Genomic DNA, 25,114 nt, shown 5'->3' with positions numbered 1-25,114 from the left:
GCAGCCATGTTGTGTGAGGAGGAAATGTTTGATCCGTAGTGACTGATCCAGATTGAAAGGATGGTGTAGTGGGGGGAAGAGAAGGAGGAGGAGGGGCTAATCAGCTAATCCTCTTGTAACAGTGTGTGAGTGTTTCACCATCATCTCCCAGCACATGGCCGGCAGCAGGTCATGCTGTTTAAGACGGTCAGACTGGACGCAGGCAGACAGACAGACGGACACAATGGTCCCCAGACTTGTCTACTACCTTCAACTCAGGTGAGGGGTAAGAGAGTGAGACAGCAGCTGTGTGCTTCCTGTCTCACTCCACTCATAATTTAAGTGTGTGTGTGTATTTGTGTGTTTGTTGACTGGTCTCCCTCACACATGTAGGCCTATTTTGCTGTGTGTGTGTGTGTGTGTGTGTGTGATGCTGAACACTATGCAAAACTTTGGTATCAAAATAAGAAGCGCATGTAAGTACAGTATGTAAAAGCATCTAGACAACATTTTGAGGTGATGGTTTTCAGGTTTTTGTGTATTTGTACACCCCCACATGTACCTCACAGCTCTTATTCCCACACATTTTGCAATACTTCACCTGTAAGATATATGAGAAGACCAGAGTTTTAACAAGCCTGGATCATTTATTACCACAAGACCTTGAGCACAGAGAGAGTACCTTGGATGATGAAGAACATTTTACTGCTCATGCGGTAACAATGTTTCATATTGTAGTAATACTAGTTTTACTTTGAAAGCCAGAAGCTGACACAACGCAAAGTTTGAAGTGTATGTAAATGTATCACGCACTGTGTGATTGCAGTTAGTGAGTCTTTGACCCGTAGATCTCAGTGCTCGGTGTCATCCCTGTCGAGGCCTTCACTGAAGCCACCCCGACTTCTTGCTTGTTTTGGGAGCTTTTTGCCTTCAGCCTGACCTTCAGTTAGAGAACTGCATGATCACTTGGATTGACTTTGGACAATTGGGGATAGTACTTTGTCTGACCCTAAAGGAGAGAGAGACTTCATGTGTTTTTAGGCCAGCGATAGCTGTGGCTGCAGCCATTATGTTATGAGTCATGTGTCCATCTGTTTTGTGAGAACACAGTATCTCCTCTTCAGATTTGGCACAAACGTCCACTTGGACTCGAGGATGAACTGATTAGATATGGTGGTCAGAGGTCAGAGTCATGATGACCTCATGGCATTGCATTCTCATGATCACAATATCTCAAGAGCGCCGTAGGGAATCTCTTCAAATTTAGCGAAAACATCCACGATGACTCACTAGATTTTGGTGGTCAAAAGTCAACAACGTCTCAACATCAGTGTGTCACAATATCCTGCATGAAATGTCCATCTATAGTGAACTACCGAGCAGCTTTCATAGGACTGAACGCGGCTTCACCTCTGACGCTGTCTCCAGGTTTCCCTTCATCGATTCATGTAAAACACCAGCAGAGCTGATGCGGACGCACGGTGGGCGGTGCCTGCTCAGACCTGTGAAAACTGACCAATCGGGCTGGTGGCCACTTGCGGTATTGCGGTGCAAAATTCCTCTGTGGCTCAAAAAGCATTTTCCCCACAGACGTCCATTAAACTGTTCAACAAGAACTGCAGACAAGGTTGATTTTATTTGTAAAACTAAAGCTGAGAGAAGTGAAAAATCTGTGACGTCATCACAATGTAAAGTCTGAGGGCTGAGTGGGAAATCACGGCCGGTGCCAGCAGGGGAAACTCTACTGTGCATATTCAACGGGCCGCATAACCAGGAAGTAAACACAACAACAAACTTATTTGGCATATGTCCTTGGGATGCAATTCTCATTGGTTTGCATTTAGTCTCTAGTTCATCTATATAAGTCTACAGTTTGGACAGAGGGTGAATAGAGGTGCTGCAGCAATGGACAGAATGAGATTATTTTTTTTAATGTGTTTTTGAATAGTAGACACCCTAAATAAAAGGTATGGGACTGAAATGAGCATAATATGAAACTTTTAATAATGTCCTTGGTTGTTTTATGACGACTGTCCTGTATGATTTCTATACTGTTCACTTAAATAAGTATAAAGACCCTTAAATAACTTAATGTCAACTTTTTAACTTCATGTCTCAGTCTAAACACAGCACAGACTCTAGTGCATGCAGCAGCTCATGCACTTGATAAGAGAGATGCATTACGTGAAGAGGTTTGTTGATCATTATTATTTTTTTTTAATAGCCTCTTACTGAAACGTTGCACCAGGAAGTCAGTCAGTACTCTCTTGGACCAGAGGGTGGCGCCACCACATGTGAAACTTTGCCCTGGCTGTGGTTTCAGCCAATCCCTGCGCTGTGTTGTATCTGTGACCCAGCCCCCTGCCTGTCCGCTCAGCTCAGCAGCTCCTCAAACACACACACACACAAGTTGTGGAGAAAGAAAGAAAGCCGAGAAGAAGAAGAAGAAGAAGAGGAGGAAGAGGAGGAGGAGAGTTCACTGTCAGAATGAGTCGGCAACACAGGAGTCCAGCGATGGAAAGATAGACAGATCGATACACAGGTTGATAGATAGACTCCCTACCGGGCAGGAGGTGGATGTGAAGCAGACAGGACAGCAGGAGCAGAAACATGAGTCGGCAGCAGCAGCAGCAGTCCCAGGGAGTGGTTTTAACGGGTTACCACAGCAACGCGGAACTGTTGCCGAACCCTGGCCGGCGTGCCCCCGCGTGCCCGGCAGCCCTGGGCCCAGAGGCCCCCGCGCCCAGGTGGGACACATGAGTGTGTGTGAGGCTAAAGGTGTGTGTGTGTGTGTGTGAGAGAGAGAGAGAGAGAGAGAGAGAGAGGGAGCAAAGGTCACAGTCATATTGTTATTTTCCTCATGTTTTGAGCTGCTGTGTGGACTCAGTGTGCAGGATAGTTGAATTGACCCCCTGCGGCGTGTGAGCAGCAGGATGCAGTCACTTCACAGACCTGCTTAATTGCTTTTTTTAATAATTATTATTTCCATGATGGGAGTGACTAACCCCGCCCTCAGCCTTGGGTTATATGTTTTGTCCCTTGAGCACATTCCCTAATCAGCAGGTTAACCTTGACTTTGTTATACTAGCCCAGATTTTGCAAGGTTGCCTATCTGAGTCCTCAACAGCACCGTCGGTCTCAAGATAACCTTTTTTTTTTCTTTCCAAGAATTGTGCCATATAGAAACTGTTGCTTCCAGATCAGTGATTGCAGTAAAAACAAAAAAACAATTAGTTTCTGTTAATCTAAAAGAGTTCAAAGAAAATATATCAGCAGCTGTTTTGATAATAAATCAGTCATTTAAAGGTCAAGTTCACCCAAAAATGAAAATTCAGTCATTATTTTAACCCCATGCTGATGGAAAGTAGGGCGAAGTTTCACAGCCTACACATTTTTCATTTTAATTTACATTATGAGTTAACCTGTCATCGTTTTCGCAGTTAATCCTTTAATCCAGAGGTGTTCAACCTTTCCGGGTCACAACCTCCCATAAAAATCAGGCCGGTGTTCATGATGCACACTTTCACTCCACAAACATCTGGCCGACCCCGGAAATTAACTTTTATCCCCCGTGGGGGTCCTGACCCCTAGGTTGAGAACCAATGTATTGTTGTAAAAAATGCCCATCAACAAGTTCTTACACCCAACGTCTTGTTTTGTTTGTCCAGCCAACCATCTAAACCTCAAAGATATACATTTGTCACAGCTAACAACAACAGTCACTGCATTAGAGAAGCTCAAACCAGCAAACGTTTGTTTTTCTTGTGAACTTGGAAGAAGCGATGTTCGTCCATCCATTTATTAGTTCATCCCTGTTTTCCTTCTTTTCTTCTTAGTCTCCTCCTCGCAGGCAACAATCACAGTCTCCTTCACATCTCCTTTCATGGCATGATAACACTTCTCTGTAAGAAAAGACTCATTTTGCAGAGCCGTTAGAGAGGAAACAGTGAATGGGAACTAACCCCACATGGAAGCAAGTGTTCACTTGACAGTCTTTTATTTACATACAGAGCTCACTTGTTTATTCGTCCACTCAGCGCTGGCTGTTTGCTGATCCAAACAATGAACTGGACGCAAACAACTGCTGGTGTGCTGCAAGTAAACAACTCCCAGTCCAGCTGCCTCCCTGTGTGTGACTTCAGTACATGTATGTGTGCGTGTGTGTGTGTTCCAGATGGCTTGTCCAGCTCGCTAGAAAAAGCAGCATCACGTTACAGCTTGCCTTTGTCTCACCTCCCGCAGCAGTGTGTGTGTGAGTGTGTGTGTCCTGTCTAGGTTGACGTGAAGGCTTAGTTTTGTGGTCATTGTTTCCCCCCCGAGTCAGGAAATGAGAGACACAGACGGACAGACAGACAGAGAGCTCCCTGGCCCTCGACCAGCAGTGGACATCCGACCTAAGGAGCCTTAGGTTACGTGTCCTCTGGGTGTCTCGCACATGGATGTTTTCTAAATGGAAAGGAAAGGAGAAGTTCAGTTTGTGTTTTTGTTGTGTTTTCTGTCGTCGTATAGGAACCAGAGCTTCCTCCCAAGCGTTTGTGAAGTGTGACTCGTTGAAAAAGCAGTCAGTGGGACACACATGGTTTAAATTATTTCACCGTGTGATGCAGCGGACAGCCTGACCCCGCAGCAGAAATACAATGCTGCACGGGAAATGACATCTGCAGGAAGGGAAGACAAGCTGTGAGAGGTTACAAGAAGTCATACGTGATCGGGCTGCCAGTGCTCTGTGGTGTCTGGGTGTCACTCAGATTCGGCTTGGCACATTTCAGGATGAGCAGGACGACCATAAATAAACTGCTGAGTAACCCCCACATGCTCGGAAAAAGGACTTAATCAAGAGAAACAGACGGTAATGGAGACAGAAAGATTGAAAAAGACAAATTGGAGGAACAGAGAGTGTTGGGTAGATTCCTCAGATGATTTATTCACCCACTGTGTCATAGCTGAGACCAGCGACTGAGAGAGATGGGGGAACAGAGACGGCCTCTGTTTTCCACAGAGGGCAGCTGGCACCTGTTGATGTGAATGGGAAAACCACACACAGACACACACATTTCCCATTCTTGTGCTGGCGGCAAAACATCCTCAGCAGTCCTTTGTTCAGTTTTTGAAGCTGAACTCATACAAATATGTCTGAACTTCCACCACATGCGTCTCCACTGGTGGAAGAAGAACTCAGATACTTCTGAAGATTATTTGCTTTCTTGCTGAGAGTGAGATGAGAAGATCGGTGTCTCTCACTCATGTCTGTACAGTAAATATGAAGCTGACTATATAAAGTTTATTATGTTGTTGTTAATAATAACTATTACCAATGGGTGTGGCTGCCATGTGCCCTGTGCCAAATCAAATATGCAGATCATACAATTAGATTTCCGTGCTCCATTAGATAGTCCATCAGCGAAATGGAAACACTGATGTTGAAGTTGATAAACTGGGAGCAGCCAAGAGAAGAAGAAGAAGATGAGAGCATTCTTAATGCATTAGCGTAGAGCACTTGAAGCAGTTTGATGTTGCAGCTGGTTGAGAGGAGACTCATGTTAGCGGCTTTATATACTGTGTTTAATAAGGTGATCGTATGTTTTGGAAAAAGCTGAGTCAGCAAAGTGACTTCAGCTGTCACATTAATGTGGTGGTGTCATTTCTATTACACTTAAAGGGACAGTTCACCAAGACCTATAGTGCTATATATCTATCTAGACTGTATTGGTGTGATTCTCCAAATTTTGGAGACATCAGCTGTAGAGATGTCCGCCTTCTCTCCAGTATAATGGAGCTAGATGACCCTCAGCTTGTGGTGCTCAAAGCACTAACAACACATTTGTTACACGTTTTATTTTTGTATCACCGTGCTGAAGCAGGACGTCTACTCATGGACGAGAGACCAGCTAACGGGGCTAGCTAACGTTACAGCTCATCTAAATGTACAGTATCTTAAAAAATTCAGCAGCTCACACCAAAACAATCTAGATGGATAAATAGCACAAAAATGTGTATCATTGATTTTGGGGTGAACTGTCCCTTTAAAACGACGTACTCAATTATTTTATTCCACTGTCGAAATCCACTGTCTTTTGACATAAATCCCGCAGTATCATGCTGCTGTTGTGTTTAGTTGAAACTCAAGAAACGCTCTCGCGTCATGCTGACAGGGTTCACTTCCTCAGATCTTGACTCATGCTCCGCTCATCAGTGCTGAACTTGCTCTTTGCTGGCTGATATGGTCTCCCTCTATTCCTGTTTGCACCTCGGAGTGTACGACTTGCTTTTTTTTTTTCACGCTGGTTCCTCCTCCGCACGTGCACGCACACACGACCGCACACACTCCGTGTTTGTCGGCAGCTCCGAGCAGGTGATAAAAGGTGTGTGTGGATAAAGGTACAAAGAGTAGAACAATAGCTCGCACAGCTGCACCACTGTTTTCCTTCAAAGGTCATTGTGAGCCTGTGCGAGAATGTGTTTGTTTTACTCACAAGGGCAGCCCGCCTGACCTCCACAAGTGTGAAAAGAAAGCAAAGTTATGTGTGCTGTTGTTTTTAAAGCTTTGAATAATTTGTTTGCGTTGTTGCGGGTGTCCTTCCCTGCACTCTCGCAGCTTATGAAGCTGGATAGCCACACAAAAGATTATCAGTATCACATCTCAGTGTTATCAGCGATTCAGTCACAGGAAGCGTGACTGTCTTGCTTTTGAGGTTGAGACATCCACTAATGGTCGACAGCTTAATTTTTAACACGGTTGTAAATTTGTATTCTCAAACGACAGGATTATAGTTGAGTGGAAAAACGAGGCATGAGTGTCTTGACCAATCAGATAGCTGGAGTAGGTGCCTAACATCACGTCACAGTCTTCTGTGTCCAGTCATAACCACACCTGCTTCTAGTTGGCTTTTGAACTTTGGTGTTGGTCCAAACTTTTGGTATAACACAAATACAAATACCTGCAGCTGCCCTCACAAAGTACATTCTCTGCCATGCAGTATGCATAATTGGGACGTACTACTTTGTCATGATAGTGTGCCTTGAACTTTGATCCTGTTGCTTCTATATCCGTCACAGCCTTGGCGCCAAATTTTACAGTAATACAAAGAAAAGGTACTGACACTTGAATGCGCTGTCATCTGTCATTGCGGCGTCTGTCATTCTGTCGATATCTGTCAGCGAGCTGTCAAATGTTTGTGCTCTCTTGGCTTTATTTATATTTGTTTGACACACCCTGACTTTTGATGCGTTTCATCTGCTACGCGGAGGATTGTGGGTCAGAATAGCCAGAGGAGCGTGCTGGCTTGCATTCTGCAAAATGCTGTTCTTTGAGCTATATGCTAATGCTAACATGTCATCATTCCCCCAGTGGCTACGCTGTCATGCTGATATTTAGCAGGTAGCCTATAATGTTTATTATTTAAGCATGTTAGCATGCTAACATCTGCTTATTATCACTAATCACAACATACACACAGCTGATGATCATTAGCTTAATTAAGTTTGAGTATTCATCACAAACCAAAGTTTTGGACAAATTTAGACTTTGACCTGTTGATCGCTCCACATGAAAACACGTTTGTGCACCAAATTTCATGAATTCATTTCATTTGCAGGCATAAATTGTCAAGTCATTTTACTCAAAGCCAAATGTCAACTTTAAGTTGGGGCTAGAGGAAAAGTCAGGGCATCACCCAAATCCATAAGATTCATTTCTCTGGTGACCATGAATGTCTGAACAACAACTTGTTGTTGTGATATTTAGTCTGGACCAAAGGTCGTCCCTAACCCACGCTACTAGCGTGGCTAAAAAATAACACACAAATCATCAATGTAAATACAGTGGTAATACTTTGCACGTCAGCTGGTATGCATATGTAAATACATTGTAGCTGAATGAATAAACCATTGTTTAGTGCCGTCAGTAAGTTGGAGCTACCCACACTAATATTTCTGATAATGTTTGTGTGTTTGCTAATCTTAGATTTATGGTTTAGTCTAACCGTTGTTCATACTGAAGCTCTGGATGGAGGTAAATAATTAACTTATCCTGTGAGCTCATGTGCTGGTCTGCCAGGTTTAAATCTGCTTCCAAGGTAAACGCGTCTTCTCCACTACTTCAGAGGAGCACATTTTTGTCATTCCTCACGAATGAAAACATTTCAATTGCTGAGGCTTTAGTGAGGCAATGAGCGTACTTCAGGGGAACGACCTGCTAAGTTTGTTTTTATGAAGACACAAAGAGACGGACAGTACGTTCCTGTTTGTCTGCAGAATAAAGCCTACTGGGGGGAGAGGAGATGGCACCACCAGGAGATTTAGGACACAGAGAAGAAAACAGGGTTGAAATGCAAAGTACCAAGTGGACAGGAAGAGGACACAAGTCCTGGCCAAAGTGTAGGAGGAGAGGAAATAGATGAGGAGGAGGAGGGAGGAGGAGTGAGAGAGAATAAAGGGATTAGAGGAAGGAAGCAGAGGAGGAGGCCAGCTGCTGGTAAAATACCTGATGTTCTTTGTTCAAACCAGATCAAAGTGTGTGTGTGTGTCTATATTTACCAGTGTTTTTATTGCTTTATTAATATGTACACTGTGTGTGTGTGCGACAGGAAGTCTGCTGTGGTATGTGGCCTCGCCTCAGCATGAACCCTCAGAGTAATACTCCGCTGATAATCCCAAATTAATTAATATAGAACGTTGACTGGATGCTGTTCAGTCCGACTCTCCGGTGAGACTTACATGGGAATTTATTTCCTTTACTTGATTTCATTCCAGTAGTCTTTTTACTCTGTGGTATTGTAACATTCACCTTGAGATCCAGTGTGTAGGATTTCATCTAGGGCATAGCTGCAGATTGAAACCAACTAAATACCCCTCACCTCACCCTCCCCAGCTTGCAGAGACTCACAGTAACAGCTGACACATCCAGTTTCCGTCGGTCCTGTGGTAGGGCTCAACTTTTTAACATCCCCACTGACAAAATACACAGCTCTGTGTCTCTTCTCTCAGTGTGTTTGGGTAGATGAGACAAGCTGGATGATCACAAAGTAGATGGATGAATGACAACAACCTTCAAGCTTGATCGTCATGGTGTGTAGGAACTGAAGACGAGCTGTAGACAGCTGCTCACTCCCTGATAACTCCATAGTGAACCAGAGAGAGAATGTGCTGCGTGAGATAATGTGACTTCCTGTCGCAAAACAAAGGGGACATTCAGTCAAACATTTGCAAAGCCCACACATACCTTACGTTTGAATCATTGAAATCAATTTATGAACAGGAGTATGGCCTCGTTTTGAAGCACTGTGGCCATGTGTTTGTGTTTTGTGCGCTTGTTTTTGGACACCGTACAGAATCAATGATGTGTGTGATGATAATGTTCAAGGCCATTAAAGCTATGACATGTGACACTTTAGATACAGCTCCAAGCCATTCATGCAGCCTCGTCTGTAATTACACAGTCGTAACATTTAACAGAGTTATGCCTGTGGATGCAACATAAGCATTGTGTGTTTTTCTAAGATCATCCTAATTGAAAACATGCGGGTGTGATGTAGAAACCTTCTGAAGCGACAGAAAACATGGATTAATCTGTATTTAGTAGATGCTTAGTGCTAGTCTGTGTCTTAAAGGGTAAAAAACAAGTATGAAAACATTTGGAGCTCTACAGGACGATGTAATCTGATATATTGCCTCCAGTGATGTCATTCCTTGGCTGTAAACAAATTATCAAAATTGATAAGCAGAGATATCGCCTTTAATATTCCTTGCATGCTAGGTGACATCACGCGAGGCATTTTATCAAATGACATGCAGCTTCCTCTGGAGCCACAAAAGACTTCATACTACTTCTTATACTGCTTCTCACATATGCAGTAGTGCTCACCAAGACCTGTAAACACACTTTAATGTGTAAAGTTGGTGGAGTTACCCTTTAAAACACGGCACATGTATGTTAAATGAGCTGTCATTCAGTTTGGGGTTGAGCGAAGCCTCCATTCCTGTGTTTTAAATGGCAGCAGTGCTTTTGTGTTCTCAGGCTTTCTGCAGTAAACAACAGATAACTCTGTGACTTTGGGTTCTGATTGCTGTATGAGTAGCTACTTCACTTCTTCGAGTGTCTACGTGTGTAATAACTATTATGACCAGATACAGTTGCTATGATTACAGTGAGATAACCTGAGTGAGGCCATTCATACTATAACTACAACTGAGGGTTCACATTTAGCTGGGCTGGGCTGAACAACGTGCTATACTATACTGTCTGCTGAGATGAGCTGACTGTGTTGAGCTCGCTGTGTGAGTGCTGCTATTCTTAGTCCCAGCTGACGTTCTCATTAGTTGACTGGCTGGGAATTCAACACACTGCTGGCTCGTCTTTAGTTAGAGCCGCTGGCCGACTTCTGTCTATCTGACTCACTGTCCGCCTCCTGTGGCAGCTGTCCCTCTCTAGTCACTCTGTTAAAGGCATAGTAGCCTCAACTGTGAGATGAAGCTAAATCACAGTTGAGACAAATCCTGCCTTAACGGAGCAGTCAGTTCTCAGACAGCGGGACATTTATAATGCAGGAATATTTTTATTATAGGTGCTGTGTTGAGGCATCCGTCGTAACGTCACTGGTGAACACGGCACAAAGTCCATGGCTGTAAGTGAAACCGTTATGGCTGGGAGCAAGTTTCACTCCAAGCTTGACAGCATAAAGTCTTAAAATAAGTTAACAGTTTTGTCAGGGCATGTCAGACAGATTGTGATATGTCTTCACAAAGGTTTCTTCACCCTAATCACCAGACTTTGTATCTGTCTGCTTACCTGTCTGTGTCTGTCTCTCTTGTAGCCGCAGGACAGGCCACTACACCGTTCAACAGAACCAGACCACACATCATGGAGACAGACACGGGCCTTCGGCTAACACCAGTAATACAAAAACCACCGGCACCGACCCATCGTCATTACCCAACCCAAGGCCTTCCTCCAGCCCCAAGCCAGGCTCCAGCCCCAGACACAGTCCCAATTCCAGGCCCAGGCCGCGGCCCTCATATCAGCGCTGCAGCTCTCAGGTAGGCTGTGAATGATGAGATACATTTATAGTGGCGCTGTCAAACTTGGGACATCAGCCACTATGTGATATCTCATCTCCCCCTCACCATTGCATTTATTCTGCACCTTTCTACAAGCTCAAAAAGGATTTGTCTACATAAAAATGTCCAATATGACCTTTTACATTTAACTAGTTCAACTGTGGGCCTCCATATTGGCATGCAAAATAGTTTGCTCCGTGGAGGCAGCACCTTGTTAAATCACTGGCCAAGAAGAAATAGGGTCAGGTCAGACTTGTTAACACAGAGTGCATGCATTACGCAGACGGATAATTAATGGATGAAGACGTCCCAGTAAGACATAAACAGCAGCAAATGGAGCCGGTTAACATAAACTATAAAAAAAAAAATGAACTAAAGAAGGTGATTCACAGGCAGCAATTTTTTCTAAAGTTGTACTAACTCAGAATGAGAATGTCTGCTATAAATGTCTAAATTGCAACTGTTAAAATTTAACAGGGGGTTTTGTTGGCAGGTATACAGTCGTTGTCTCTCATGTTTGAAGTAATATGTAGCTCTGAGTGTGGAAGCATCGTCAGTCTCTCTGGTGTTTTTCCTCAGAATGAGCGTTGGCTCAACACCAGCCTGGAGACTCTGTAATAAACTGAACATTAATTCAAGTTAAATGCCTTTTTTGGAAGACCAGAGTAAACAAGACGAACGAGCTCCGTGGTCTGTTTAAATGTGGGGCGCTTTATGTAAAATATGTGTGTGTTCGGTGTGTGTGTGTGTCTGAGAGAAGCTGCACAGCTGGTTCACAATCACCTGTGAGGCTTGTTCAGACTGGCCGTGAGTCGTGGGCTGTTAGTTGTTATCTCTTTGCATCATATCTGGTATGTAGGAGGGATTTTTCCTTGTAACTCGATCAACGAAAACCACCGCTCAGGTGAGAAACGAGATATGAAACACGAACGGGAACTCGAAACTCAGTAATGAAATCCTCATCTGTACAGATGTTTGTGTATCTTAACAGGACTCTCTGGACGAGCTAGAGATGGACGACTATTGGAAGGAGTTGGAGAATATCACCAGCTCAGGAGGAGGAGCGGGCCGGGGAGAAGGTGCAGGAGAAGGGGAAGTGCCAGAGGAGGAGCAGCACAACATTCCTGAGGGTAGGATACACTGTATCCATGGATAGACCTGAAAGAGACATAAATTTACCCTTTTCGTACATCTGCTTGTGTACACAGACAGTCATTTCACATTGTGTGTTTCCAGTCTCGAGTCAGAGCAGTCTACTTATAGTTTGATCACAGGCTAGTGTGTTCCAGCCACGGATGGATTATGAGATAATGGCCACATACATGTAAAACACCTTCCACCCCTCCTACATAGGAGTCAGACACTCACACACAAAACAACTACAAACCATGTTTCTCTCTTTGTAGTTGTTTTATGTCATTTTCTGATTGATTTCCTTCTCTACATATTAATTTTGTGTCTTAGTAGTACTTCTCTTTGTGGTTGTTTTGTTTTAGACATTTTGTACCTCTTTGTGGTTATTATGTCTCTTTGTAGTAATTTAGTGTCTCTTTGTGGTTGATTTTCATCTTGTTGTGGTTCGTTGGAGTGTATCTGTTATCATGTGGCGTCTCTTTGTGGTTGTTTTAGATCTATATGTGGTTGTTTGGAGTCTCTTTGTAGTCATTTAGCGTCTCTTTGTGGTCGCTTGACAGCTCATTGTAGTCATGTAGCATCTCTTTGTGGTCGTTTGGCAAGTCTTTGTTGTCATGTAACATCTCTTCGTAGTCATTTAGCATGTCTTTGTAGTCACTTGACATCTCTTTGTAGTCATGTAGCATGTCTTTGTTGTTGTTTCCGTCTCTTTGTGGTCGTTTGAGATATCTTTGTAGTCATGTAGTGTCTCTTTGTGGTTGTATTTTCATCTTGTTGTGGTTGTTTAGCATCTCTTTGTAGTCATTTTGCATCTCTTTGTGGTTTCTTTACATCCATTTGTGGTTGTTTTACTTCTCTTTGTGGTTGTTTTATTTCTCTTTGTGGTTGTTTTACATCGTGTTTTGGTTGTTTGGAGTCTCTTTGTTGTTGTTATGTCTTTTTGTGGTTGTTTGACATCTCTTTGTAGTCATTTCAGCGTCTCTTTGTGGGTATTTTCCAGACATATCAAAACAACAATTCAACTATTGTATTCCAGAAAATATTAAAGTTCAAGATGAGTTTTACATTCAATTGGAATAGAAATTAATAAAAAAAAGAAATGAAAGTATACAATCTAGAGTTTCTGTACGTAGATAACCTAAATTGGAAAGTATTTTAGTGCCAAATGTTTTGAAGTAGTGATGCCTGCAGAATGATATTAAAGGTTAATGCTAGCTGTCCATTGTGCAGACCAGCTCTGCGTTTCCTTACATAAGAGGAAAGCAATTCCTATGTGTATACCTCTTAAGTTTTATCTAGCTTGTTTTTAAAAACTATTGTTCTGTGGAGCAAACACACACTTCCTGTAGAGTACGTGTCCGGCGCTGTATATGGTTCCACCTTTCCCTTTCCTGCACCTGACTTACAAGTGTCTTCTTGGATGAAGAGAGGCTTCCGTCCTCATTTTTCTCTAATCTTTGTCCGTACCAGTCTCCCTCATTTTGCTTCACAAAATGGTGATAGTGAACCATAAAAGTCATAAAAATCCTTTTTCTTCCCTTTTTTAAACATTTTTCCTGCTTATTTCTCTTTCAGAAGGCGAACAGGAGGAGGCGTGGCTTACGGAGGCGGGGCTAGCACGGCTGTTTGATGATTCACTGGCAGCTGACCTGGATCAGGTGGCAGTAGTCTGTTCCTTATTTAAATAGTTATATCTGAGTCTAGTTTGAGTCATTGTTTGTTTATCCGTTTCATATTTGCACTTCGCATCTTCCAGTGAACATACACAGTACTGTTTACTTATGCCATGCGTGGGAACCTGCCTACCTGAGAAGTAATGTGTTTGACAAAAAAGACGACGAGTGACTGAAGAAGGAATTAGATGGATAGATGGATATACCGTATGGATTTTGATTCATGTCTGATCGATCGATTGGTTGATATAATTACAGGAAGAAGACAACGCGGTGTTCCTGTCCACACTGACCAGAAGTCAGGCGGCAGCTGTTGAACGGCGTGTGACAACCCTACAGCAGACGCTACGGCGAAGAAACCGGCAACATGTTCCTGATGTCAGGGATATATTCAGACCTCCTGAAAAGGTTTGGAGATGCACACGCTCAAATAGACACAAACTAATTATATTCTATCAGCATTAAAAGAGTGTCGCCCCATTTACACCCAAAGTACCCACATTTTTAGTTGCAGGAACCACTTTTCAAGGACCTAGAGGGGCCCTGCAGCCCGTTGTTGTTTGTGTTTCCACCCTGTTCTGTTGACTTTGACGTGGATCTGTCGTATGCTTCCTTCTATAACTCTATCTTTATGTGTCACAGCACAATGAACACAATAAAATGGTTTGCGGCTACAGATTGTGAAAATGGTTGCTGAAATAAAATCCTGCAAGTACTCAACCAATCAGAAATGTTGAATGCTGCAAGCCCCACACCCAAGGTCCCTGTACTTATGGAAAGTACTTTCCCTCGGGCAGGGACTTTACGAGGGGCAAGACAATGTCCCTGGACCTTAATTTAGACTCTGGTCAGTTCCTCTGAAGGTTGCTAGTCCTTGGGGAAAGTTCCCGGCTCTAACCTAAGAGTGTTAACTGAAACACCAGAGAAGTTAGATGTACAGGTGTTCAGCTGCTTTGATTTTTTCGCTGTAAACTGTGATACTGGCTAGAATCAATGAAATCTGTTGTATCAGACATGTTGATCTGAGCTAGAGCAACCGGCCTGTTAGCTTAGCTTAGCATAAAGACTGGAAACAAGGGAAAACAGCTATCCTGGCTCTGTCTAAGAGGAACAAAGTCCACCTACCAGCACCTCTAAAGCTACAACTCAACATGTTATATCGTGTTTGTTTACTTCGGAAATGAAAATGAAATGTAAGTTGTGATATGTGCAGGTCTACTCCTTGGCATGTTGTCACCTTACATGCCTGGACAAGGCAACCATCGCTGGTTGTCACTGGAGCAGTCTTTGCGCAGAGACTCATAGCCTAGCCTAGCTGCTTCACCCAGTCTTTATGCTGAGTAGCCTTATACTCAGATCTACTCATCTAGTTCTCTGCAAGAAAGGCCATTTGATTTCCTTTAAAGGTTATCTATATCTTTTTCGGAGAAGTGTGAACTGACTTCTGTCACAGTAAGCAGTGATAACAAAGAACATAAATCACGTTCCATAGGTGATATGATTTTCTATCTCTTCCGTCTCTGATAGTATGAATTGAACGTCCCACCAGAACACATAAATCAAACATGTCCTCTTTTTTAATCACATGGACGTGGTCATAGCTTTGCCAACGTTGCGTTTGTCGTTGCTTCCAACCATCAGTAAAAAGCGTTATCAGTAACCGATCACTAATCTGTTTGTTTCTGCAATCTACCAGACTTACTATTCAACATTTTGAAAATATATGTATTGATTTGGGTTGAAATACGTTCACTACTGCTACTCCGAAGTACCCCAGTCAGCAGAATAAACTTTGAGCCAAGGGTTGTGCACTTTTTTCACTTCCAACACACAGTTTGTCCACTAATTAACAGACCAGATAATATGTAACATGAAAAATGTAAAAGGGAGGGGGAGCTCCGTGTAAATCTGTGACTTGTTAAACGCCGTGGTCTCTACAGTTATGTGTCTGTGTTGTGTTGTAGGATGAGGAGCCCAGTAAACCCCAAGAGGGAAGTGAGAATGGACAAAAAGATACCACTTCAGCCGGTATGTGCATCATGCTGCCACAGACACACACACACACGTATATGAGTCAGCATGGAGAATGATAAACTGAGGCCCAAATAGACTTCTGCATAGCAACTCACACTCACATCCTGGAAATAATAGAGCTTTTATATATTGTCGATCAGTGAGGTAAAGCCTATAAATATGAGCTCATGCAGCCACTAGATTATTTATAGGTACATAAAAGATAGCAGGCTTCTCTTCCTTCCTCTTTCTGCTGCAGTGAATTAAACACTGAGGCATTAACGACACACATACACATTTAATTGTCTGTCCGTGTGTATATACAACTGTACTTTACCGACATAAACACACCTGTTTTTCACTACTTGTGCGGTCGTATCTTCTATTTCTTTTTTTGTGTGTGTGTGTGTGTGTGTGTGTGTGTGTCTGAACAGAAACCGAGACAGAGCTGAACGTTGAAGTGGCGTTTTCAGAACAGGCGCTGGATTACAGGGATAATCATCAGAGGTTAAAAGTCAACACCGGCCCGAGCTCACCTGACGACAAACTACCGGTGAGTCACAAACGAGCGGTGGCACCACTGGGTTAATGACTCAACTGGCGTGCACTGATTTAATGCATCGCTATGCAAACATAAGCAACGGCACTTTGAGCTGCTCTCTTGCTGTCAGCATTATTTAGCACGGGGTTATATTAGAGCTTGTTCTGATAACTTGGGAGCTGTTCTGGATCAATGATTGCAAAGGATAGCACAAACAGATCTGAGAAACTTTACTAACTTTAAGAACTTTACTATAAAGAAGCTCACTGTGTATTTTCAGCTGTGACAAAATGTCCTTCTTGGTTGCACCTTGAATGTTATATAATCAGATTAATCATGAGTGACGTATTTCCTTTATGGCCACAAAGTTTTATAATCTATGTTGGATATGCACGACTACAGCTTGTGTTTTTATCGAGTTAGTTGTTGTTGTTTTGTCAGCAATTTAGCCTTGTAAATTAAAGCATATAGAGTGTAGAATGACATGCAAAATCCAACAATATACATTAAAATATAGTATAGTGAGTTATAGTTAAACAGCATACAGTATGAGTGACAGGTTGTGCTGCATATCAGCAGGAGGCAGTGTCAGTGGGTGTGAGCAGTTTGAGTGCTGGTCTGTAGCGCTCTCTGGTGGTAGGAGTTGGTATGACATTATTATTATCTCCACTGTGTGTCCTCTCATGCACTTTAGTAATGCACATTACACATTCAGCATGCAGTGTAGAAGTAAATGCAGTCAGGAATTATTTTGCATCATGTTAACGGTGAATTTATTATGATTACATCCACAAAATACTAAGTTTTTTGTCCTTATTCCAAAAAAACAATTACTACTAATGGCTAAATAAATAATTCCAGTAATATTCCTGTTAACATGCAGCCGTGCATACTTTGTTTTTCGTTGTTGATCACATCGAAATTTGAAATGGCTACAGCCGCTTGTGTCATTTCCTGTTTTTGCACAAAATAATGTGTTTTCCATGTGTGGCGGACATGTTCGACCACACAAACAGCCTTCCTCTTTCATTCCTTCACCCACCTTTTTTTAAAAGGTCTGCATTATAATATTTACACACATCCTGTTTATATCCAGGTCTTTCATAACGTTTAAAAGTAGGTCTGTTTCTCCTTCCGACCAGAAATGTTGAGTTTTCCCCTGCCGTGCATCTCTTCCCCGGCCTTGCAAACCGTTGACTAGCTGGGTTGTGACAAACAGAATATGCTGTTAACAAGACCCTTGTCATATTCAATTCAATATTTGAAATAATAGTGAAATACTTGTGTTCATGTAAACAGAGTCAATGTCTCTCTTTATTTTCCTCTCTAGAACTTCAAGCTGCTCCGAGATAAAACGGGTCAGACGAGGGTAGGAGATCTGTCGCCTCTGGATATGAAAAAGGTAGCGTGTTGATGACAGAATGATCTGTGGATGCTTCAACATCTTTGTTTGTACATGTCGTGTTTATTTTATGATCTGCCATGGTTAAACATAATGGCCCTATGATGGATGAGTTAGTTGATTGTCTTATAAACTTTTTGTCTGTTTTTAATGGTCTGTCAGGTGTGCAGACTGGTGCTGGTCGAGTCGACTGCTCTGTTCGACACTGCCGGGATCGACCTGAAGCCTCACAAAGCTGTCAAAGTCAAGACTAGAGGTAGACACAAGCACAGAAACTCAAACAAAGACAGACAAAGTAAAAAAAATAACCAATAAGAGCCAACAGTGACACACACAGTTACATTTTTTCCAGGTAAATATGTACAGTTTGTCGTACTTTATGAGGATATTTCTGTTTTGCTAAATATTTGTGTTTGTGTGCAGAAAGTGGTCTGTTTGGTGTTCCCCTTGCCACTTTATTGGATCAGGACCACAGGCGGGCTCCTGGGACCAAAGTGCCATTCCTACTGCAGAGGGTGAGACGTGGACAATTCAACGTTACAGTCATCTTGCTAGATGACTTTATACTTTAGATTCACTGCACTGTGATCATTATGTCCACCTTAAATCATAGTTTTTACACCTTCTACTTGTGATGTTTCACCTAACCTTGGTCTCTCTCACTTATTTCTAGCTCATTAGTCACATTGAGGACGAGGGATTGGACACAGAGGGGCTGCTACGGATCCCTGGAGCGGCCACTAGAGTCAAGGTTAGTTGAAGTACTTGACTGCCACCATTACAGACATGTTGTAAAATGTTAAATTAGTAATTGTAAAGCTGGATTACCAACATTATTCAACCACCAGCCTGTTGTCATGGCTGTTAGCATTAGTCAGACTTCTTCTTGAAGCTGATGAGCTTTTCCCTGTGTGTGAATCTGTTGTGTTTGTCCCAAATCCAGTCTCTGTGCCAGGAGCTCGAGTCCTCTTTCTACGACGGGATGTTTCCATGGCAACAGTTGAAGCAGCACGATGCCGCTAGCCTTTTGAAGCTGTTCATCAGGGAGTTACCCCATCCGCTACTGACTGTGGAGTACCTCAACGCATTCATTGCTGTCAACAGTGCGTATACCACCTGTTCATTACGTTTTTCTGCTTACTCACGAGAGCTTTACTGCCACATTATGAGACAAATAACCTGAAAAACTTTGCACCAAGCATTTCTGTGTGTGTGTGTGTGTGTGTGTGTGTGTGTGTGTGTGTGTGTGTGTGTGTGTGTGTGTGTGTGTGTGTGTGTGTGTGTGTGTGTGTGTGTGTGTGTGTGTGTGTGTGTGTGTGTGTGTGTGTGTGTGTGTGTGTGTTCACAGAGCTCCCCACAAAGAAGCAACAGCTGCAGGCTTTGAACCTGCTGGTCCTTTTGTTACCTGAGGCCAATCGGGATACTTTGAAGGTAGATCCACACTCAGACTGAATTTTTCGCCGCAGGAACTTTTCCCCTGGAGCTACTTGAAAAGAAGTTTCGCTGCAGCTTATCATGAACTTGATTTCTGTTTGGCTTCCCCAGGCCTTGGTGGAGTTTTTCCAGCGTGTGATCGACCATCAGGCCAACAATAAAATGACCCTCAACAATGTGTCCGTTATCATGGCACCCAACGTCTTCATGTTCAAGGGGTTCCGCTCCAAAATCACAGAGCAACAGGAGTTTTCAATGGCGACCAGCACGGCCAACATCGTCCGGCTGCTGATTAGATACCAGAACCTTCTGTGGACGGTGAGGGTCAAAAAAAAGAGGGTCAATGTCAACACTTTTATTATTGAAATCAATGGAGAACACTGGTATAGTCACTCGCACAAGCATCCAGATTGATTTTTCCTTTTAGGGTGGCGGATGATACGCTGTGTAATGAGGGTATCAAATCTCCCAATTCTCTGTGTGCCTCTCGTCTCCAGATCCCCAAGTTCATCGTGACCCAGGTCAGACAACAAAACATGGAGAGTCAGAGGAAACTAAATAAAGAGAGAGCAATGAGGAAGCTGCTGAAGAAGATTACCACAGACAAACCGTCTGATAAAGCTGTCCCAGAGGTAGGAGTTTTCATTTTATGGTTCCTTTATTTCACTGCAGGTTTTTGATTATTTAAAGTGGTAATCTCAAGGAGTTCAGTCGTAGCTGATTTGGAAATATCTGTAGTTACAGGTGGTATCAGTAAATGTGATTTAATACTACAGGTTGCTCAATTTTGAAGCAGCAAAATAAACTACTTTCATTTTCGTAAGGAAGTCAGGCAATAATTATACTTTTTCCATCATTCTGTGAGCCACTCTGATCTGGTTTTATGCTGTGAACAGCAGGGCACAGTGCAAGGAGCTGGTTTCCTTCTTTAGAAATTGGACATGTGCGTCCTCCTGTATCTAACAGCTCACTGTGCTGCTCCTTTAAACCATTTCAAACTAGGTTTGCAGCGCTATACCCTTTTTCAAGGTATACCGTGGTATAAAAGTTTACAATTATCATATCCTGTCCATTTGCTTTATATACGGTATTGAATTCTACCATATTAGTGTTATTAACTGGAATAATATTTCAAGTTTATTGTGTTTTATGTCTCTCAGCACATTAGATTATTAAAAAATATATATAGTGTTTGTTCAACCAAAAAATCCTTTTGTTTCCGTAAATGATTGTTTTATACTGTAAACTGTTAAACTGTGATATTTTCTGAGATGGTTATCATTTTCATACCTTGTATGTTGGTGCTAGATGGATCATTTCTGGCTGAACTGAAGCAGTAAGACGCAATAAAAACCTAAATAGCCACAATTTGATACCGATCAATCATCTCACGGTGGTCATAATGTACAGATTGTGTACATATGTAGTCTAATGAGAAATAGCGGCATCTAGTGGGGATGTTGAGGAATGTTGCTTCTCTGTGGGTATATTTTCCAAATGGTGCAACAGTGTAAGCTAGTGATAAGATATGTGTCCTTATCACATCGCTGCAATGAATTGCTCCATTCAATACATGCAGTAAATTCAATTATCTGCATTTATTGTGTCTAATGAGCACAATTAAACATTTAGCAACAAGAAACATGAACATTTCACTTAAATTAGCTGAAATTCTTTAGGAGATCTCTCAGCTCTCTTGACACTGGATTCACACTGACTTGGCTCTCATGAATCTGATGATCACCAATTAGGATTTAGCATTTTCTAGGTCACAGCAGCACTAATCATGTGCCTGAGTAGTTTGCTCCAAGGCACTAAATAAATGATCAATCAAAGTCTGTTAAACTTCTGAAAGACAGCTGAGCTTGCAGAGCTCAGCAGTAATGGATAGTGCCGTTCCTCTTGACAGTATCGTGGTGAATGAGTAACCACAGCAACACTTGACCCTGCATGCTCAGCTAAGTGCTGCGAGACCCGACAGTGTTTGGACTTTATTAAACAGAAGAGCAGGAATTTATCCAGCTCCACATTCTTGTCGTCTGAAAAAGTGTTTATGGCCGTGTGATTGACTGCATGTTTTTCTCACTCTCTGCCTGTCTCTGTGTTTACAACCAGGAGAGTTCGCAGGGATTTATTCGAGTCCAGGCGCCACAGTTCAGTAAAGTGTCCATGGCTGTTCAGCTTACTGAAGAGTTGCAGGCTGCTGATGTGTTAACACGCTTCCTCAGCCAGGACAGGTACATCTTATACATACAGCACAGATACAGTGTTAGTCTCGGCTATATAAGAGCCATCCTTACAGTTATTTTGTCTTAATTTCTTTCTCTCTCGTGCTTTCTTTCTTTGTCCTCTCAGTTCAGTCACAGTAAAGCGAGAAGAGCTGTGTCTCTATGAGATTGGTGGAAACATCAGTAAGTCCTGCTCACACTAAAACATGATTAATTACAGTGTTTATGACTTTGTACTCTCTGCTGATGACCCAACTAATGGGCTAAAAAGTGATGACTCATAGTTATAGTGTCTACATCGTAATGTTTTTTCCTCCATCTCCTCTGTATCTGTCGTCCCTCAGAGGAGAGATGTCTGGACGGGGAAACGTACATGAAAGACCTCATCCAGCTGAACCCTTCAGCAGAATGGGTCATTAAAGCTGTGCAGAAATAAACCGGCTGCATGCTGGACCGTTCCAGGCTTCTCCACCGTGTCCCACTGAGAAGAGACGCCCCCAGGTTCTCTGTGGTTTCTGCTGGTTTTGGACCTACTTGGACTGTTCAACTTGTAGCGAAGGCGTGGTTGCACGAGTTGAAGTGAACTATAGTATGTTGGTGTTCTGCTGTTGTGCAAAGCATTCTCAAATTATTGTAAATCGTTGCTAAACTATGAGATATAAGTTATCCTGGCTGTTAGAAATAATACAAAACACACGAGTGTCGGGCACCACCGCTCAGCACCCCGGACCGTGACTAACTTCCTGCAAGGTCGTCGTGCAGGTTAAAGAAAACCACTTGTTTTTTATTAAACCTTGTCATCTCTAGAGTCATGACGGATAACTGTTGTACTCTGGTGGAAATGTATTTCTCCCAGTTTGTCAGAGCACTTGAGCCACAGTGATTCCTAATATTATGTGACGCTGTAAGTATTACAGTTGTATACTGTGATTTATTGCCACTAATCACTTTGTTGTGTCTGGAGTAAATATGCTGGAATAATATAGTTTGGGGCAATGAAATATTCAAATTCTTATTAAATTATGAATCATAACATAACATAAAAAAGATTTAAAGGCTATTTTCTGGGGTTGCTTCAGTTGGTCAGGTCAGCTGACTACCTGAATACACTGACTGACCAGGTTTTTTCATCAACGGATTTTTCTTCCCTGATGGCACGGCCATATTTCGAGATGACAATGCCACGATTCATCGGGCTCAACTTGTGAAAGAGTGGGTTCAGAGAGCATGAAACATAATTTTCACACATGGATTGGCCACCACAAAGTCCAGATCTTAACCCCATTGAGAATCTTTGGGATGTGCTGGAGAAGATGCAGTGGTCCGACTCTCTCGTGATCAATACAAGATCTTGGTGAAAAATGAACGCAACTCTGGATGGAAATAAATGTTGTGACATTGCATGAAATTATCAAAACGATGCCGCGGCGAATGTGGGCTGTAATCAAAGCTAAAGCCGGTGCCAGGCAGTGTATATCAAAGCACTTCATTGTTAACAAGGAGGGAATGAACAGTTCAAAGCTAGATGGGGGTATATTGTGTGTGAAGGAGGAGCACGCGTCAACAAAGACCCCAAAATGTTCACATGGTGTCGTCACTGATGGCTAACGAGGACACGCAATGACGACATCGCTCTTTTTTATTGTACGTTAATACTGCTGTACATTCTGACTCTGTAAACCGTTGATGTTTGAGTGTGTTAATGTGTGAGTCCATCTACAATAACCGCTGCTCACCAGTGTACAGATGAGAACAAAGACATCCTAACAGTTTTATATGTTCACATATAGGGTGGCCTCTGTTTAAGCTTGCCTGGAGTTCATCAAGTCTGTTGCCTTACAAGTTTTGTACCAAAGATTTGATCATTTTAAAAGATATTATTGGACTGATTTTAAATAATTTAATTTGCTGACTGTATAAATGGCCTTCTTAAATGAAACACTCACATGTTGGGTTACAGAAATGATCTGGACACTAATACGTTTGGCTTTGCTTGTTTTGATTTTTGGCTCAGTACTCTTCACAATCTGGAGATGAGTTGTACACTGGCAAAAGTAATACAACAACTTGTATTAATCCAGGAATAGACAAATGTCCATTTTATCCTCTTGGCACATAGCTGTACGTCTCTTGGCTTTCATCTGATCTGATTCTGTGTGGTGCCTCGGTTTCGACAGCCTGCGGAGGATCGTGTCCGCATCGTAAGAGTCAAACATGGCAGATGTTTCTCTTGCGGAAAGCTGCGGAGTGCTGACAACAAATAATGTGTCACTGTTTTAACAATTTTGGGGAACTGAGTCACTCCCTGCCTTGTATTATGTTGTTTAATGTGAATATTTTCTTTTTTCCAAATAATGATGTCTTATTACTGCCTCTGAAATGACCACTAAAACACCCTGTAAATAAACATACAGTTATTGATTACCACATCTTGAGTATGAGTGCTTTACGGTATGATTTTTGTGTGTGTCTGTGTTTAATTTGGCTCTGTTTGTAGTTCAGTCTCTCAATTGTCTGCCATTGTGTGTATTTGCATTTCATATCACTGTTTAATGTGCAGACTTCCCTCCAGTGACTTCCCTTTCTTCATCAAGTAGCTGACGGCCCTCACCAGGTGCTGTTTCATTCAAATAATTTCCTGTGAGAGTTAATGAGCCCACTTAGTCAAATGGTCAGAGTGCTAATGGCTTTAGTGGGGCTTACAGGGTCTTAGACAGAGTGAAGTGGTTTAATATGGTTCAGAGACAGACGCCAAACGTAACAGAGCATAGTCTACTGTAGTCTGCTTCGTCAACCCTGACTGCAATCACATGCAACAGTGATTGTACTTCTCTTTGCTATTTTAGTCTACACATTAAAAACTTTTATTTTCAAGTCATAAAGTCTGCAATTCATGTTACATACGTTATGCTGGAGGAGGAGGAAGAGGATATACACCAGACAAACTGATTGTTCTCAGCCTGCCAATCCCAGTTAGTTACACTTACTAAAGACTTATTCAGTTATAAATCCCCAGTAAATTAGGAATTGGCGATTAAAGGGGCAGTATGTAGTTTTAGAGAAGAAATACACACAGAATTTTAATATGTGGTAATAAAACAAACTCAAAAATATTTATTTTTCCCATAAGTGAATAAACAAGCTGTTCTCAGAGGAAAATAAGGACACTGTTTTAAGCTAGAAAGGTGGCAGGGTCCCCCACATATAAACAAAGTAAAACAGTATGGAATTGTGTTGTCCTTTAAGGTCAGTTTGTTTATTATCAGTGAAGATATTTCTCTTCTGATTCCAGTTTCTCGCCCCGAACTACAGCGTACCTTCAGTAAAGCTGTAAATGCTGTAACACTAGTGTAACACGAACAACTTGCTTTGGTGATTTAATGTCAAACAAAAGCAAAAGACAACCCCAGATGACTTCACTGAGACATAAAACAAGTTGTAAAAACATGAAAATGTCAAATTTATGTGTTTAGATTTGTCACGACAGGTTCACCAACTTCAAATGTATCCAGCGCCTGAGGGTGTAACTGCAAGCTCTTTCTTTCCTTGAAGATCACACATACCTCAGGGATCCCATGCGGTTACTGTGCTTGAATAGTAACCACATGTTTTGGTGTCACGGATCAACAGTGGTGCAGAGTACAACATTCATTGC

General features: G+C 42.3%; 1 protein-coding gene across 2 annotated transcripts; it reads left to right on the top strand.

The window, feature by feature from the left end:
- The first annotated feature begins 204 nt into the window (after positions 1-204).
- Positions 205-23,886, top strand: arhgap18 (Rho GTPase activating protein 18). 2 transcript variants are annotated; one of them, XM_084377923.1, is made up of 18 exons: positions 205-258; positions 10,791-11,013; positions 12,026-12,164; positions 13,744-13,826; positions 14,100-14,249; positions 15,806-15,869; positions 16,289-16,407; positions 17,726-17,797; positions 17,960-18,053; positions 18,221-18,312; positions 18,471-18,548; positions 18,741-18,900; positions 19,146-19,228; positions 19,343-19,549; positions 19,729-19,863; positions 21,347-21,468; positions 21,587-21,642; positions 21,804-23,886. In XM_084377923.1, exons 1-18 carry the CDS (start codon positions 224-226, stop codon positions 21,893-21,895), a joined length of 2,004 nt encoding a protein of 667 aa, XP_084234049.1. In that variant the 5' UTR covers positions 205-223; the 3' UTR covers positions 21,896-23,886. The 2 variants fall into 2 exon arrangements, with proteins under 2 accessions (XP_084234049.1, XP_084234048.1); XM_084377922.1 differs by lacking the exon at positions 205-258 and adding an exon at positions 2,204-2,726.
- Positions 23,887-25,114: the final 1,228 nt, after the last annotated feature.

Source organism: Pagrus pagrus, assembly GCF_965226575.1.
Source record: "Pagrus pagrus genome assembly, chromosome: 16".
Lineage (NCBI taxonomy): Eukaryota > Metazoa > Chordata > Actinopteri > Spariformes > Sparidae > Pagrus > Pagrus pagrus.
Note: the sequence above shows the minus strand (reverse complement) of the source record. Positions and strands in the feature narration are given on the sequence as shown.